General features: G+C 46.9%; 1 protein-coding gene across 1 annotated transcript in view; it reads left to right on the top strand.

The window, feature by feature from the left end:
* The window catches only part of CDX1 (caudal type homeobox 1), a 65,630-nt gene extending 57,105 nt beyond the window's left edge, over positions 1 to 8,525 (top strand). Inside the window, exon 3 of the mRNA XM_077326588.1 lies at positions 167 to 8,525. Within this exon, the coding sequence (XP_077182703.1) occupies positions 167 to 370 (204 nt within the window). The 3' untranslated portion in view covers positions 371 to 8,525. The remainder of the gene's footprint in view (positions 1 to 166) is intronic.
* Positions 8,526 to 18,387: the final 9,862 nt, after the last annotated feature.

Here is an 18,387-nt window from a genome sequence, read left to right as displayed (position 1 = left end):
CATCAGTTTGAATTGGTTATAAACTTGCAAGCTGTTTTTAGGCAAGTTCCCCTTGCAACAAGCTGCTTGCAACAAGCAGGGACATGCAATGAAAGGTTGTGTTTTGTTTCTTATGCCTTCATCTTCCTCCTTGGCTCTACCACCTTCTGCATCTTGGTTTTTGCAGGTGAAAATCTGGTTCCAGAATCGGAGAGCTAAGGAGAGAAAGGTGAACAAGAAGAAGATGCAGCAACAAACACAGCCTGCCAGTACAACCACACCCACCCCTCCAACTGTTGGCACACCTGGTCCAATTGGGGGTATCTGCAGCAGTACCACCAACCTGGTCTCCTCATCACCAATGACTATCAAGGAAGAATACATGCCTTAAATCCCACACTTCCATTTGAGCTGCAGATTCAGAAATGTGTGGTTGATCAAGAGAATCAAAATAGCTGGCAGGCTAAGATAGAGGTGATGTTATCACTACTGAGATCATAAATCCACTTCCTTTTCACCCAGAGTGTGTTTTCCATGATAAACTTACTATGTATAAAAGCAGTAGGGAATTGTTATTAGTTCACTTTATGGAAGGATTTGCTGCTGTTTGAAAATATTTAAAGGGGAACATGCAAGCATAGTTGCTTGGGGGTGGGAGTGGGAGAGAGAAAAGAAGCAAACAAGATGCTACTGAGAAAGTACTCCAGGATAATTTGTCAGCCTCAGACCAGAGTTGGCACACAGGCCTGCATAGTTGGGTCATAAGGAAAGAGCTAGAAACAAGTGCAGGTCAACCATCTGAGGTCCAAGTCCAAGCCAGTTAACAAAGGTCTGGTGGCTCCTTCCACCCATGAGTTCAGATGTGTAGCCCTGAAAGGGCGCAGTCATTTAGAAAACCATCTGGGCAGAACTGACCGACCACCAGTAAGGCAAGACTGAGATGGCTGAAAGCTGCCCACGTGCAAAGCGTAGAAAAGCGTAGAAAAGGAGGCAGAAATCCTGAATTAGTCAGCAAAGAACTGAAGCCAGTTGTTGTCATGTTGATCTCTTACATCCAGGTTCAAATTTTGTACCTAAAATTTCCCTTTTCTTTTTGTTAGTTCAGTATAGAATCATGGAGTTGGAAGGGGCCATAGAGGCCATGTAGTCTAACTCCTGCTCGATACAGGATCAGCCTAAAGCATCCAGGATAAGTATCTGTCCAGCCACTGTGTGAAGACTGCCAGTGAGGGAGAGCTCACCACTTCCTTAGGCAGCCGATTCTACTGCTGAACTACTCTGTAAATCCCCCCCCCCTCCAGCTGATATCTTTCCACCCATAATTCAAGCCCATTATTGTGAGTCCTATGTTCTGCTGCCAACAGGAACTGCTCTCTGTCCAACTCTGACAATGTTTCAAGTACTTAAAGATAGCAACAATGTCCCCCCTCAACCTCCTCTTTTCCAGATTGTGAACATTCCCAAGTCCCTCAGCCTTTGCTCATAGAATTTGGTCTCCAGGCCCCAATAATTTTCATTGCTCTCTTTTGCACCAACTCCATCCTGTCCACATCAGATTCAGATTCCTTTATTGGCATAAAATTTGATATGCATAACCTGTCCACATCCTTTTTGAAATGAGGCCTCCAGAACTGCACACATTACTTCAGGTGCAGCCTGACCAATATGATGTACAGTAGGACTATCACTAAATAAGAACTAAATATCATGTGTAAAGATATATATATTACCACAGTTAGTCTATGCCATCAAGAGCCATTTCAGAATTCATTATGGAGAAGATGCAAGTCCCAGGTTTGTTGTAAAAATACTGGTTCTGCATAAGGCTTTGATATCTAATGATGGCACAATGTCATTCTTATCAATGATTGGTTTTCATATAATGTGTGTATTGCAGCATATTATTTGATAAATAATAATTTATAGATGATGACATACTGAATGGCAATGTACTCCCCAAAGAAGGTGATATTGGTACCTGTTGGAAGATGACATCTGACAACATAAAATGATACATTACATTTGGAGAAAAATATTTAACCACATTGGAAAGCAACAATATCTCAAGACATTTATATCAAATGCTATGCTGCACTATAGAATGTTCTATGCTGCATGTATGGAAATTATACTGCATAAGATTATTTACTGCTTTATTTTCAATTGTTACTACAAACCCTGGAGTTACAATTATTTGGGTGAGAAAATATTTTATATATTTGTTTTCTTTGTGGCTTTGTTACAAGTGATATCGTTCTTATTTAGTGGCACTAGTCTGTATGCTCCATGTGTCCCACCAACTTTTTTCAGTTCAGCAGGACTATGCCATCCTGCAAACTGGATGTTATGCCAAACTGTATTTTAGGAAGCACCAGGGCTGATTCTGCACTTACTTTGTTTATTCCGTTGTGAATCCTGCTGAATTCAGATCAATTTGAACTCAGGTCTTCCCTCCCATTGAAACAGAAAAGTGTTCTGCACATGGTTAGGGGAGCTTGGGGGGAGAGGGGAGCCAAGCGCAGTAGGAACCTCTTTCTTTTCTTGAAGGGGCGGGGGGGAGGATTGGAGTCAGCAGAGGAGGAAGAAAAAAACCAAGAGGCAAATCTCTGCAGAGAAGTTAGAGCGCCTGGAGCTTCTGCCGAGAGAATTTAGGGCTTCCCCTTTAAGGCAAGCTTGCAACCTGGGAACAAGGAAGCCTTTGAACTGAAGCCTTGGCCAATCAGGGCTTTTCTACAACTTTGGAGGCTCAGCAGCAAGTTATTTTGGGGAAAGCAGACAGCTGCATGCTTTCTGATGCCGATTTTTCAAATATTGAGGGTTATATCCACTCTAGGATATCACAGAGAAAAGGTAGGATCACTCTGGATCAATCATGCTAGTTGCAGAGGGAAAATTTAAATAGGACAAAATCAAAATGGAAATTGTATTTAGTGGAGACAGCAGGTACTGAATTGACCTGGGATTGGAATAAAAACTCTGTGCAGATTCAGCCCAGTACTAAACCCCTTGAGGTGTATTTCCCATTCTCCACACAATGGAAAATGTACTTCCAATGCATTTTAGATTTTCCTGTTTCTCACAGGAAAGTCCAGCTGCAAAAGTGCATTGAAAGTGCATTATGCAACATGTGCCGAATGGGCAGGAAGCTCCATACTCAACCCCTGGCATCTCTATCTAGAGGGATCTCAGGAAACAAGTGCTGAGAGAGCCCCCTGTGTGTCTGAGATGCTGGAGGCCTGCTGCCAGTCTGAGCAGTTGACACTGAGTGAGGTGGATGTCTGATTCACTATAAGGCAGCTTTATATATGGCTCCTCTCCTGGTAGGCACAGAAAGATAGCAGTTCAGCAACTAGCTCATGCTTGTCTGGCTTCTTATTTTGGGGGTGCTGGCATGCCTACCTTGTATTGCCAGCTCGCCCTAGGATTTTGCTTGCCAATTAGCACTGGGTTTGTGTGTGTGTGTGTGTGTGCCTATATTTGTTTTATAAATATTTGTGGATGTGGATTTGAATTACTTGACTGCACTCATCTATGTTGTTAGCCCTTTGGCAATGAAATGGAAACCTGAAGCACTGTTAGAAATGACTGAGTGTTTCAGAAAGGGAAAACACAGGCATACCTACATGGCAAATCCCTGTTGCTTGTAGTTTTAAGCAACTCATGCAAAACGTTGTATGGGAAGAAGGCCCAGTTTGCTGCATCTGACTGTATGGGTAAGGGAGGGGGAAATGAAGTAAAAAGTGATAGTAATGTAAGAAGAACCCTGCTGGATCAGACCAGTGGTCCATCTTGTCCAGCATTCTGACTTACACAGTGGCTTCTGAAGGGCCAAAAACAGGGCATAGAGGCCAAGGCCCTCCCAAGATATTGCTTCCCAGCACTAAAATCCAGAGGCTGATTGTCTCTGAAGGTGGCGGTTCCGCTCACTCAACATGGCTGTAGTCCCCGATAGACCTATCCTCCATGAAACGGTCTAATCCCCATTTATGCCTTTGGCCATTGCTTCATCCTCTGGCAGCAAATTTCAACTTTTAATCACTCACTGTGCAAAGAAGCATTCCCTTTTGTCCATCCTTAATCTACTGCCCATCAGCTTCACTGGATGCCTTCCAGTTCTAATATTTGGGGAGAGGGAGAAAATATTCTCCCTTACCAGTTTGACACCAGTAGTGGCACTCCAGGCCACTGGCAGTGTGCTGTGGCAGAGCAGCATGCCCTGCCACTTTCAGGGGACTGTATTCAGTGGCAGACCCTGTGCACCCCGGATTTCTGTATTCCTACAATGCAGCGAAGGCAGAACTGTTCTGCTGTGTGGGAGGGGCAGTGGCGGGGGTATTATTTGCAAGAAGGTGGGATTGCATAACAATGCAATCCCACCATACTACAAATTTTGAAAGTCCCAGTCAGCCCATGAAGCCGACTGGGGCCTTTTTTGCCCCTGCCAGGATGCCGTCCACACAGGTCTGCATATGGATAGGTCCCATTGGCCCTCACAGCAGACTGGGGAACATGGAAATATCCGTATTTCCTTCCCATGGGGCAAGGGAGAGCCTAAAGCATGCCAGGCCATCAATGGGGTTGGGATGGCACCAACGTCGTATGGTAGTGTTAGCCCCACGGCCATATGAGCGGGACCCAGCCTTTTCCACCCATGTGGAATTGGTCTCTGTCAACTCTCAACTCTGTTCATAATTTTATAAACCTCTATCATGACCCCCTCCCCCCAGTTATCTCTTTTCTCACAAGAAATGTTTTTTAAATCCATATTGGTTGCCCTCTTTCATACTTTTTCCAGTTCTGCAATGATTTATTTTGAAATATGGAGATCAGAACTGATGCTGAAAGGATTGAACTGAAAAGGAAGGTCCGCTACTGACCAGAAAGAAATTAGAGAAGAGAAATCCTCAAATACATTATTATTAGTTTGGTATACCAATATCAGCAACTCTGAAAGCAACATTCCTGTGAAGCTAGCGAGCACTCACTCATATATTAATCTTCCTTGACTGGCTATATAGCTTCATGGGCCTTTTCGTTATTTATCCCATATGAGTTGCCAACCCCCACGTGGCACCTACAGATCTGCTATTATATCTGATTTTTCTCCCCTGGATGAAATGACTGCCATAATGTGAGGGGATTCTGGACTTTCTGGACCCTGCTGAGGTCCCTTCCCCACCATCCCCCACCTCCCCAAATCTATAGCTATTTTCCAACCCAGAGGTGGCAACCCTGGGGGTAGCAGTTGTAGCAAAACAAAGAAGGAGGGTGCCACGTAGAGGATGGAGCAGAGTTGTTCTCTCTTGCCCTGGAGGGACAGACCAGAACCAATGGGATGAAATTAATTCAAAAGAAATTCCATCTAAACACCCGGAAGAAGTTCCTGACAGTTAGAGCAGTTTCTCAGTGGAACAGGCATCCTTGGGAGGTGGTGGGTTCTCCATCTTTGGAAATTTTTAAACAGAGGCTGGAAAGCCATCTGACGGAGAGGCTGATTCTGTGAAGGTTCAAGGGGGTGTCACGTTACAGTGGATGAGCGATAGGGTTGTGAGAGTCCTGCATAGTGCAGGGGGTTGGACTAGATGACCCAGAAGGTACCTTCCAACTCTATGATTCTATGAGACTTGTGGCACCTTAAAGACTAACAGATTTATTGTGGCAAAAAGCCAATTGATACATGAAGTGCATCCTAATTTGACAGAAGTAGTATATATTTTAGAATAAGAAAATAAAACTGCAAACAGTGGAACCAAGTGGCATGGAAGAAGTGCAAAGCTCAGATATAAGTAACCATTAACAACTGATAAGGCAATAATTCCTAGACTGGCTAAGCTAAGTTCATAACTGTAGGGAATGAAACAATCTTTGCCTCAGTTCAAAATCAGATAAATGGGATCAAACTCGACCTCTTGGAGTTCTACCTGATCATCTAAACAAGGAAGCAAATGGAAGATGGAGAAGCTGACAAGGAAACTGGTGTCCCCCCAATGAATATCTCGGACACCTGACTGAGCGAGGCGACCATTCTTGCAGCTCTACTGATGCGTCTGGCTTGGAAATTATAATTCTCACCATCCTAGTACCTGGGGACTTACCACTATCTACAGTGCTTAGTGGCAAAACAACAGATGTTTATATTTCTTTAATAGGAAAACTCAGGTTGAGAATTATTTTGTATATATAAGGCAAAAAACCTTTAAAAAAATGTCTCAAAAATAAAGATAACATTTTAGGTATATGTTAGTCTTCCGTCCTTTTCTTCAGTATGGTAATTACTACAAGTTGCTAGGTTTGAAAAGTAACAAAAGCCATCTGTTGTGTTTGTGGGGAGGAGGGCATTTATAGAAATGTTTGGCTTGAAATTGTGCTCCCTAGGCAGATTGTTAGTGGGTGGCAGGAAGGACTCTTGTGGCCCTTCTTTCATGCCCAAGGAAATGCTGATCACCACACTGAGGTTGGGATGCAAATTTCCTCCAGGTCACACTGGTCAGGGAGTCTGGTTCGGGGGGGAGGGGTGTGTGTGCATCATCTGGGCATGAAACTGGGGTCACTGTAGGTGGGCAAATAGTTGTGACTTTCCAGCATTCTGCAGGGGGTTGGACTAGATGATTCTATAGATCCTTTCCAACTGCAGGAGATTCATACCCACAGAGTGAAGCACCCTACAGGGGGCATAGGCAGATAAGCAGTCCCTCAGATAGGCAGGACCCAGTCTGCATATAGCCTTATAGGTCAAAACCAAAACCTTAAACTTGATCCGGAAACAGACAGGTAACCAGTGCAGTTGCCTCAGCATTGGCTGGATATAGGCCCTCCAAGGAGTTCTAGTGAGGACCCTCACAGCCACATTTTGTATCAGCTGTAATTTCTGGGTCAAGGACAAGGGTAGGCCCATGTAGAGCGAATTACAGAAGTCTAGCCTGGAGGTGACTGTTGCATGGATCATTGTGGCCAGGTGTTCCAGGGACAGGTAGGACGCTAGTATAAGGTGACCAGATTTTAAGACTGGGAAAGAGGGATACAACCTGGGTTTGCCAACTTCCAGGAATCGCCTGGAGTTCTGGAATCACGCCTCAAGCCTGCATTGCTTGGAGACACCAGAGGTTGCCAACCTCCAGGCTTTGCCTGGAGTTCTGGAATTACCACTGAAGCCTGAACAGCCCCTAAACTATGTTCAATCATCAGAAAGGCCAAAGCTGAGAGTGAGCTAAGATTGGCCAGGGAAGCCCATTGTAACAAGAAAAGATTTTTCAGTTATGTGAGTGAGGAGCAAACGTAAAATAAAGGAGGCAATAGGCCCACTGTTAGGTGCAGATGGACAAACTATAACGGAGGATGCAGAGAAAGCAGAAAGGTTCAGCGCCTATTTTACATCTGTTTTTTCCCCACAGGTCAAAGGGTTTAGGCACATCTAGAGATGGCAGTAGCCAAGGGATAATGTCTGGGTGGCAGGTTGACATAGACAGAGAGGTTGTCGAGAGGCATTCAGCTGCACTGGATGAGTTCAAATCCCCTGGGCCGGATGAAATGCACCTGAGAATGCTCAAAGAACTTTCTGGAGAACTTGCAGAACCCTTGTCCATCATCTTTGGGACCTCTTTAAGAATTGGAGATGTCCCGGAGGACTGGAAGAGAGCAAATGTCATTCCAATCTTCAAAAAAGGGAGGGAGGATGACCCGGGAAACTACAGACCAGTGAGTCTGACCTCTGTTGTGGGGAAGATAATGAAGCAGATATTAAAGGGAGCGATCTGCAAACATCTGGAGGACAATTTGGTGATCCAAGGAAGTCAGCATGGATTTGTCTCCAACAGGTTCTGTCAGACCAACCTGGTTTCCTTTTTTACCAATTAACTGGTTTGCTGGATCGTGGAAATTCGGTTGATGTCATTTACTTGGATTTTAGTAAAGCCTTTGATAAGGTTCCCCATGATGTTCTGATGGATAAATTGAAGGACTGCAATCTGGATTTTCAGATAGTTAGGTGGATAGGGAATTGGTTAGAGCAGTGGTCCCCAACCATTTTATCACCGGGGACCACTCAACGCTTGACAATTTTACTGAGGCCCAGTGGGGGGGGGGTAGTTTACTCCTCTACTCTCAACCACTGCCCTAACGCTCTCTGACTCTGGTCGCTATGGTAATGTTTAAACATCCCTTCAAAATAAGATACAGACACGCCACAACAATGAACATAAGGAACATTTTATTTCCATGGAAATTTTAACTCGTGACAATGACAAATCAATGGTAACCCTGAGCTTGTTTCTTTGCAACGAGATAGTCCCGTGTGTACCTGCCGGTTTGTGGATGAAATAAAAGGCCGGGGGGGGGGGGAGAAGGTGTCCTTTGCGGCCCACCTCCAGTTAGTCGACGGACCACATGTGGTCTGCGGCCCACAGGTTGGGGATCGCTAGGTTAGAGAACCGCACTCAAAGAGTTGTTGTCAATGGTGTTTCATCAGACTGGAGGGAGATGAGTAGCAGGGTACCTCAGGGCTTGATGCTTGGCCCGGTAATTTTAAAGATATTTATTAATGATCTAGATCAGGGGTAGTCAAACTGTGGCCCTCCAGATGTCCACGGACTACAATTCCCAGGAGCCCCAGCCAGCATTTGCTGGCAGGGGCTCCTGGGAATTGTAGTCCATGGACATCTGGAGGGCCACAGTTTGACTACCCCTGATCTAGATGAAGGGGCAGAAGGACTACTCATCAAGTTTGCATATGACACCAAATTGGGAGGACTGGCAAATACTCCGGAAGATAGAGACAGAGTTCAACGAGATCTGAGCACAATGGAAAAATGAGCAAATGAGAACAAGATGCAATTTAATAAAGATAAGTGTAAAGTTCTGCATCTTCAAGAAGGACGTAGATAAAATTGAAAGGGTACAGAGGAGAGCGACGAAGATGATCTGGGGCAAAGGGACCAAGCCCTATGAAGATAGGTTGAGGGACTTGGGAATGTTCAGCCTGGAGAAAAGGAGGTTGAGAGGGGACATGATAGCCCTCTTTAAGTATTTGAAAGATTGTCACTTGGAGGAGGGCAAGATGCTGTTTCCGTTGGTTGCAGAGGAGAGGACATGCAGTAATGGGTTTAAACCAGTGCTCCCCAACCCGCGGGCTGCGGCCCGGCACCTTGGCGCCGGGCCGCGGCTCCTTCTTCCCTCCCCCCCCCCGAAGCAAGAAGCTCGCCAGGCTGCGAGCAAATCAGCCGCCAAAGCGGCCGATTAGCTCGCGGCCCGGCAAGCTTCTCGCTTCGGGAGGGGAGGGAAGAGAAGCTTGCCGAGCCGCAAGCTAATCGGCTGCTTTAGCAGTCAGACTTCTCCTCGAGGCTTTAGCGGCCGATTTGCTCGCGGCCCGGAGGGGCCGGGAGGGGGAACCGTGGCCGCTGGCATGGCGGCAGCACCTGCACAGACTGCTGCGCACGCACGTTTGCGCTGGGGCTGCCACGCGTGCGTGGGCCCCCGGACCGCCCTCTCCCCGGACTCCGGAGCAGCGGTCCGCAGCGAGCGTAAGCTTGCGGACCGCTGGTTTAAACTACAAGTACAACGATATAGGCTAGGTATCAGGAAAAAATTTTCACAGTCAGAGTAGTTCAGCAGTGGAATAGGCTGCCTAAGGAGGTGGTGAGCGCCCCCTCACTGGCAGTCTTCAAGCAAAGGTTGGATACACACTTTTCTTGGATGCTTTAGGATGCTTAGGGCTGATCCTGTGTTGAGCAGGGGGTTGGACTAGATGACCTGAATGGCCCCTTCCAACTCTATGATTCTATGATTCCCCTCCCTGAAAGCCCCCATTGCCTTCCCTGCCTACTTCTCCCCTTGATGTGCAGTAGTAATAGTTTTACTTATTTGATTTTAAAGAGGAATGACATAGAAAATGACAGATGTCACAATTCAGGTGAGGTTCCATCTTTCCATCTCATAAATTCAGTACAGTTAATTTGTAGCTACGTTTATATTATGAAAAATACATTGTCTTCTTATACTTGCAGCACATCTGGGTACTTCGTGTATCTAAAAACGCATGATGCTTGGAAGCACTCATTCATTTTGATATGGACCCCCCCCCCCCCCCCGTTCAAATATTTAGCTGCCTGCCTTCATGGAAGGAGTCAAGGAGTTGAAATCACGGCTCTTGACTGTCAGATCCGAGTACTCGCGGGGGGGGGGGGGGAGGAATCAGATGGGTTATTCACCTTGCAAAAGTATGCTTCTCTGAGTCCTGCTTCCCCCTGGCCTAGAACGATACCTCTGGCCAACAAAAACGGCAATCCCATGAGAAGCGCTGCTTTTTGGGGGGCCCAACCCGTGTCTAGTCTGGGACAGGGAGAGGAAGGAAAGAAGACTGCCGCATGGGAAGAGAAAGGGTCTGTGCTGGGCAGACGGCCGGGACTGCTCGGCGCGGCAGCCAGGCCAGGCCAGGCCGGCCGCAGGGCTCTTCCTCCTCCGCCGCTTCCGGCTCTCTCTGGCCCGGTCGCCCCCACAGGCAGGGCTGGCCGCCTCCCCTCCGCCCTGCCGGTTGGGGGGGGGGGGGAAGGAAAGGGACCGGCCGGCTGTAGGTGGGGGGCAGCTGTGGTGCGGGCTTACTGGCAGGCTGCCAGGCGGTGGCGGGAGCGCGGCTTTCTCGAGATCGATCGGCCACGGGCGGCTCAGCTGGGGCCGAGGACGCTGCTCGGGCGGCGGTGGCGGCGGCTCCAGGAACCTGGGGGGCGCTGCGGGGGTGCGGTTCCCCCGAGGAGACTGAGGCGTATGGAAAGGCTGCTCTTGCCCCTGTGGCGTCTTCCTCGACCGCGCCGCTATGACTGAGGCGAGCGCGGTCGGACTTCCCCTCGAGGCAGAGTCGTGGTATGTTTGGGGCAGAGGGAAGGGAGCCGCCGCTGCTGCCGCCGCCTCCTTCCCCCTCAGCGGCTCTGGGGGAAGCCTTCTGTGAAGCGCCGGAGAGGCTGGCTGGGAAGGGAGGGTGATGGACGGTGGGAGAGAGGGCGGTGAGGGGAAGGGGAGGCTCACCGGGAGGACACAGAGCAGGTGTGGCGGCCCAGCGGCCGAGAAAGAAAGCCCCACCACGCTCCCCCGGCTCACACGACTCAAGCCTCGCGGAGAAAAGAGCCTCGATGCCTCACCGCCTCCCTCGCTGCACGTGGCTGGGGCTGCCGTCCCTCACAGGCGCAGAATATGCTGGGGCGGTGCACGCGAAGGCGCGGCTGCCTGGGACTGGCCGCGAGTCACGGGATTTTCACGGGAACCAGCGGGACGAGGGACATTTGGGGATTTAGCGGGACCGACTCTCGAAAGTAGGGATGTCTGGTCACATTACGCTAGTAGCGTATGTGGAAAAATGCTGATCGAGCTATATTCGTGGCCTGGGCCTCCATCAAAAGGGAAGCATCAAGGATCATACCCAAGTTCCTGGCCGCTGGGGCAAGGATCATGCCCAAGTTCCTTGCCTGTTCCTGTTATCCTATGGCCTAACATGTTGCGTAACTTGGTGTTCAAATACTTGCCTGGACCAAGGCTACTTCCCCATGGAGCAGTTCCCCATGGAGCTGGTGGCTCATGCAAATGCAGAGGAATTTGCAGTGGCAACAGTGTACTGCACTTTGCTTGCTTCAGCTCTCTGTGACTGCCATTTACTTCTTCCACTGGGAGGCCTTCTAAAAACTGAAAACAAATAGGTCACACTGTAGCATTATAATAGCATATCACCTCATTATACAAGTTCTCAGGGTTTACCTAAAAAAACAACTTCTATCCAGATTTACTGCAGAGATGGAAGGGAAAATGTGCAACCTGCACTTCCCCCCTTATAGCTCCACAACAAAGATGGGAACTACTACATTGCAGCAATAAAGCATATCATACTTACCTAGCTATCTCTGATTTTTTAAAAAATCTTTCCAGAGTGCTCCAGTTTTGGATATCATTCTTCCCTATATGTGGATGCTGTGTCAGTCCCCAGGTCACCACTTGTGTGTAATAATCCCCCCTCCCCAGTTAAACTGATGTAAGTGCTATTGTGCTAAGTGTTATGGAACTGTCTTTAAAAAACTTGTGTTGCTAATTAGCACCTGCTACAGAGATAATAAAGGGAAAAACAGGGCTCTTAAAATCTGAGTCATCCATTATTATTAATCCTTTATTATTAATTCACAGAAAGCTAATTTTCAGGCATGCCTTGAGAATAACTATGAGATTTCCAGCCATTTTAGGTGGCAAAGGTTGATGAAGCCCTGTTACACAGTCCCCTTTGAACTGGGCTGAGTTGTAACATAACGCATTAACCAGTTGAAAAGCTGAATGGTATATTGCAAGAAAAATGAGCTTCCCTTTACTTGTTTTAATGATTGTAATTTCACCAGAGGCTGTGTCTGGAAAACCAGGAACCATTCCTTGTTACACACGTGGAGGAAACTCCCTACCTATTTGCAAGGAAAATGCTTTATCGCTTTAAGCCAGTTTGCTTTGCTTAGTGGAATGGCATGGGGACTGGGGAGGGCTTTTAGACCATTGTAATCTTAGTTCTGAGGGCAGGTGAGGAGACCAAAGGCAGGGAAGGGCTTGCTTTCCTAGGGCCAAAGACCAAGGCCAGCCAACCATAAACCGTCACTGGCTGTGGGTCTCTAATCTCAGTTTATGACTGGTGACAGGCTTACCAGCCTCCCCCTGCAAGAACAACAAACACAGAAGGAAGGTGTGTGACAGCAAATGGGACAGCTGGCAATGGTGCCTTTGGGAACCATTAAGGAAATCACATTCAGGATAGGAACCGTGCCCCACAGTCGCCCTGGTGTTTTCCACATTCTCACAGCATGGCTGCTCTGTTTCCCTTACAGATCACCAGAACTAACTTTTCAGGTGGCACTGCTTTCAGATAGAACAAGGAGTTAATGTGTCACCGGAGGACAGAGAACAAAGGAAGCTGAGGAGGGGGTGGCTGTGAGTCATAGTGGAGTCCTTTCACTTTAGTGTGTTTCCCTTACAGGACAGCATGATCTAACATTCTGTGCACCTTGTGTGGGGAATGACGTCAGAGGTGAGCACCTGGGGCCCAGAAAGGGCTGAGAACTGCCAGCTGCCTGCTGGGATATAAGGAGGCTGCAGGATGCATAACATTCATTTGATGGACAGAGGGTGAGGAGTTGGCTCTGTAGAGGGCAGGATTCCCATATGTTTATTGGCAGTCTTTAGAAAAGCCAGTTTGAGGCTGGCTCAGTTTAGTGTGTGAAGCTGCATTCACTGAAATGCCCTTGTTAAATCCATGGTTTCAGGGTGGGCACTCTGGAAGTGAACTGAAGAAACCTACAACCGACCCCAACTTATATACCAAAGCCACACAATATATCTTCCCACCAGTGCACGCTATTGGCAACTTAAGGCTGGCTGGATCCGGCAGGTGGGACCTAGTCATGCATTGGTCTATTGCATTGCAGGCTTACGATCCTGCCTTGGACCTCAAGCTTGGGCCTCTGCAGGACTACAGACACAAAAGCCCTCTTTGGCACCATTATTGGGCTCCCGTTTATTAAAAACAAAACAAGGGAACATCAGTGGGATGCCTTAGGACCACCTCCAAACTGAACGATGGATGAACTGTGAGGATTTGTAGCCAGTACAAGCTGCTCAACAATAAAACTAATGCAGCACACACGGAAGGCCTTTCTCTGCAGCTTCTTGGATGCATAAGAGTGAGATAAGAATCCACCTCTGAAATACACAGGTGACAGGAATGGAGAGGAAATGGGAAGCCAGGCATTTCCCAAGGAATAACCATCCTGTAAATGGAGGGAGATGAGCAGTAACAGCCAACGAAGAGCATGGGGATGCATTGTTGGCGCAGAGTCCGCTACTGCTGTATATGGAGAAAATTAAAGTTTCAAGTGATACCTTATCAGCCTTCTGTCTGTTTGCACAGTAGGGTAAAAGTCCATGCAACTGCAGGGCGGTCCTTTTGAGTGGTTCCCGCATGGGACAGTGGGCAGGGGAAGATGGGAAGTGGCAATGGCTCCACCCTCAGCCTCCTCTCACTGATAGGCCTGCCCCAGGTTATGCGTGGGGTGCAAGTGATTGTGCCCCCCTGCAATGTCTCTTCTGGCCCTTTCCAAAGGCTGCCGTTTGCTTGAATAATCAGCAACACATTTAAATGCATGTGAATGAGAGGGCTACTGGGCTTTGTCATATTCACTGTTAGTATGAGTTTCTGTTTTCTAATGATTCCTCTTCAGCAAAGGGCACATCCACTCCAATTTGCTGCAGTCTAACCCTTATGGATGTGACATATTTGGGGGTGGGGTGGGGGTTGGAGGGAAGAGAAAATGCAGACAGACAATTGGAGTAGCTTTTTGTGGACTGAGATTAATGATCCTTCTGTCAGTAAAGCTGCCTGATCTGACTGACAACAGCCTCTTGGGTTATGGGAAGGCATCATCTCTTTCCCAGCTCTGCTGTAACAATTTAACCCCCCTACCCACACATGCACACAAATGTCAGGGATTGCATGTGTGTGTGTGTGTGCGCTCCATTGCATAATAAGTAACCTGACATGATTGTTTCTGTGAGCATAATTCATGTAAAATACAGTATTAGCCTTAAGGGGAATCTCTTGGGAGATTTCAGATAGCATCTATTGTTTGGCCATTTCTCTTCTTTTCTACTTTGTGTTGCCACATTGCACCTTAGCTGCACATCATTCTTGAACATTTACTTCTTCTCTCACCTGGCAGTCCTGGAGCTTCATTTCAACTAGCAGTGGTGATGCCACTAGGCGTTTCCACCTTATGAACATGTTGGAACATTTCCTCTGCACCCTCAAACTTGGGAATACTACTCAGCATGTGCCAAAAGCCCTTTCCTTACCATATCCCATCCAATCACCTCTAAGGTTAAGGTGAGGATTCTGAGTTTAAGACTTCTGATGCCATGGGGTTTTTTTTCCTATTAAAGCTTTAGGGGTCTTCATTTCTCACAGACGCCTGAAAAGTTTAAGTGCCTACTTGAACAGTTTACACAATTGTGCTTCGATTATGTACAGTAGCTCAGTAAATCTCATTTTCCTGGCATTACCATATTTTTGGGGGTTGGCTTGCTTTATCATTTATGTTATGTTGTGTCCTTTCTCATTTGAGACTCCAGGCAGATTACACAGCATAAATCAATACAGCCAATAGGTTGGGATATCTAATAAGCAATGTAATAGGATTAGGATGCCGACAATAAAGCCAAGCAAAAATCTGGCACAAAGCTGAAACAAAGCATAAGTGCTAACACGACACATTCTCAATACAGAAATGACATAATGGGATAATACCTACCCCAGACAGTAGGTATTATATATTGTCTCTTTCTCTTCATTATTCTTTCTGAATCCTTTCATTGTAATACAGCCCGATTACCTCTTACATAATGTCAGCCTGTTTTTAAATGGTTGCATTTTAAAGATTTCTTTTTAATTGGTCATGTGTCAATGGCTCTGTTTTATTATCTTAACTACAAGCCTCATAGAATGATAGAGTTGGAAGGTACCTCATGGGTCATCTAGTCCAGTGGTCCTCAACCTTTTTATCACTGGAGACCAGTTAACGCTTGACAATTTTACTGATGCCCGGGGGGGGGGGTAGTCTTTTGCCGAGGGAAGTTGCTGCCGTCGCCGCCACCTGAGCCCCTGCTCCACTTACTTTCCCGCTGGCACCCCTGACTTCCCGCTGCCCGCTGGGTCGCACTGCCAGCAGCAGCTGTGCAGTGCCACAACAAGGGGGAGCCCCAGCCATGGTGGTTGCTGGAGAGCACCAATGGTGAGCCGGTGGCAGAGTGGCAGGGCAGTCCCCGAGGCAGCAACCGGGGAGGAGGACGAGGAGGAGTATCGACTGATCCATGGACCGGTCCTGGTCCCTGGACCGGGGGTTGGGGACCACTGATCTAGTCCACTCTTCACTATGCAGGACACTCACGACCCTATTGCCCATCCACTGTAACCTGCCACTCCCTTAAACCTTCACAGAATCAGCCTCTCCGTCAGAAGGCTATCCAGCCTCTGTTTAAAAATTTCCAAAGATGGAGAACCCACAAGCTTCTGAGGAAGCCTGTTACACTGAGAAACTCTGTCAGGAACTTCTTTCGGATGTTTAGATGGAATTTCTTTTGAATTAATTTAATCCCATTGGTTCCGGTCCATTCCTCCAGGGCAAAAGAGAACAACTCTGCTCCATCCTCTATATGGCAGCCTTTTAAATACTTGAAGATGGCTATCAGATCCCCCCTCAGTCGTCTCCTCTCCAGGCTAAACAGATCAAGCTCCCCCAGCCTTTCCTCATATGTCTTGGTCTCCAAACTTCTCACCATCTTTGCTGTTCTCCTCTGGAGATGCTCCAGCTTGTCTACATCCCTCTTCAACTGTGGTGACCAAAACTGAACACAGTACTCCAAGTGAGGCTGAACCAGAGCAGAGTAAAGCGGTACCATCACCTCCTGTGACCTGGACACAGTACTCCATTTGATACAGCCCCAAATTCCATTTGCCTTTTTAGCCACCGAGTCACACTGTTGTCTCATGATCAGTGTGTGGTCTACTAAAACTCCTAGATCCTTTTTGCACCTGCTACTGCCAAGACAAGTCTCCCCCATCCTATATTGGTGTATTTGGTTTTTCCTACCTAAATGCAGAACTTTACATTTGTCCCTATTAAATTTCATTTTATTCAGTTTAGACCAGTTCTCGAGCCTATCAAGATCATCCTGTATTCTGATTCTGTCTTCTGTTGTGTTTGCTACCCCTCCCAGTTTAGTATCATCTGCAAATTTAATAAGTATCCCCTCTAATCTCTCATCCAAATCATTTATAAATATGTTGAACAACACAGGCCCCAGGACAGATCCCTGGGGCACTCCACTTGTTGCTCTTCTCCAAGAGGATGCTGAACCATTTAAAGCACCCTTCGAGTACAATCTGTTAACCAGTTACCAATCCACCTGATAGAATTAGGATCCATACCACATTTTACCAGCTTGTCAATAAGAATATCATGTGGAACCTTATCAAAAGCTTTACTGAAATCCAGATAAACTATGTCTCCAGCATTCCCTTAATCTAGCAAGGTCGTCACTTTCTCTAAAAAAAGAGATATGGTTGGTCTGACATGACTTGTGAAAACCGTGTTGAGTCTTAGAAATCACAACTCTTTGTTCCAGCTGGTCAAGAACTGTTTGATGATTTGTTCCAAAATTTTGCCAGCTACAGATGTCAAGCTGATGGATTGATAATTACCTGGATCCTCCTTTTCCCCTATCTTGAAGATGGGGACAACATTTGCCTACCTCCAGTCATCTGGCACCTCACCTGTTCTCCAAGAAGTGTCAAAAAGAATGGACAGAGGTTCAGAGATGACATCTGTAAGTTCTTTTAGCACCCTTGAATAAGCCTCCTTGAACAAGCCTCTGGATAGGGATGGCATAAATTTTCTCAATAAATGTACAGCTATCCAGGCCAAGCCAGAACAGTAACCTAAATACATCCCTAGGGTAACTCCTTTGTGATCTTCATTATAATGAAGTGTTGTATATTCATGCTTTTGCCAGTAGGTGGAGCAAGGATATCAGGCACTAATTTGGAAGATGTCACAACTTAGTGTTCATGGCACCTGACCCACAAATTCACCTTCTAAATTCCTGTGACATAATCTGTTTGTACACCCAGAAGTGTATAGGGCTGAGGAGCTAACGGAGGATCACATGTTTAAAAATGGGCAGGCAAGAAAGAGAAAAGGCAAGATGAAAGAAAACTAGAATCAGCTTGAAGCAAATACGTGTCTGTTTTTATGTGGATCTGAAACATTTGTGCCCTGAAAAACATGAGGCAGCTGCCTGATCAAGCACAGAAAGTCTTTCTATAGTACTGGGTTTTTTTATTTTTGTTTTTTGTTTTTGCATATGCATGACTGGTACAATGTGAACCTAGGCCAGGTTTGCCCTCTGTTTACTCTGACGTTATCAACCAGGAGCTGATGTCTTGCCATCTTAATGGGTTTGTGTGACAGCACTAGGCAGAATATTGCTTCCAGAAGAGCCACAAGAGCCATGCCTGGGGCTGGTTCTTATCAAAACAGAAATGGGAAACCTACCTGGACACTGAGGCCATCTAGGGAGGCAATGCACTCCTAGGTTTGATGGGTCACAACATATGGCAAAGCCTTTTCAGGGAAGTTGTTGGGACCTGTGAGGGCCTGTATGCTAGCCTTTTCTTCTTCACTTTTGGCAGGTTCTTTTGTGGGTTGCATTGTTCCTGTAGATCATAAACAGACAACATCTTGTAAAGTAGGAAAGCTGGTCTGTGAGAATTATGGCCATTGAGCAAATCAGCTGTATGTCCAGTGGGTAGTCGGGGTTTAATGCTACTCAGGCAGCCAAAGGAGCAAG

The sequence above is a fragment of the Paroedura picta genome, chromosome 3 (assembly GCF_049243985.1).
Source record: "Paroedura picta isolate Pp20150507F chromosome 3, Ppicta_v3.0, whole genome shotgun sequence".
Taxonomy (NCBI): Eukaryota; Metazoa; Chordata; class Lepidosauria; order Squamata; family Gekkonidae; genus Paroedura; species Paroedura picta.
The sequence above is the reverse complement of the archived record's forward strand: the minus strand, read 5'-3'. Positions and strand labels throughout refer to the sequence as shown.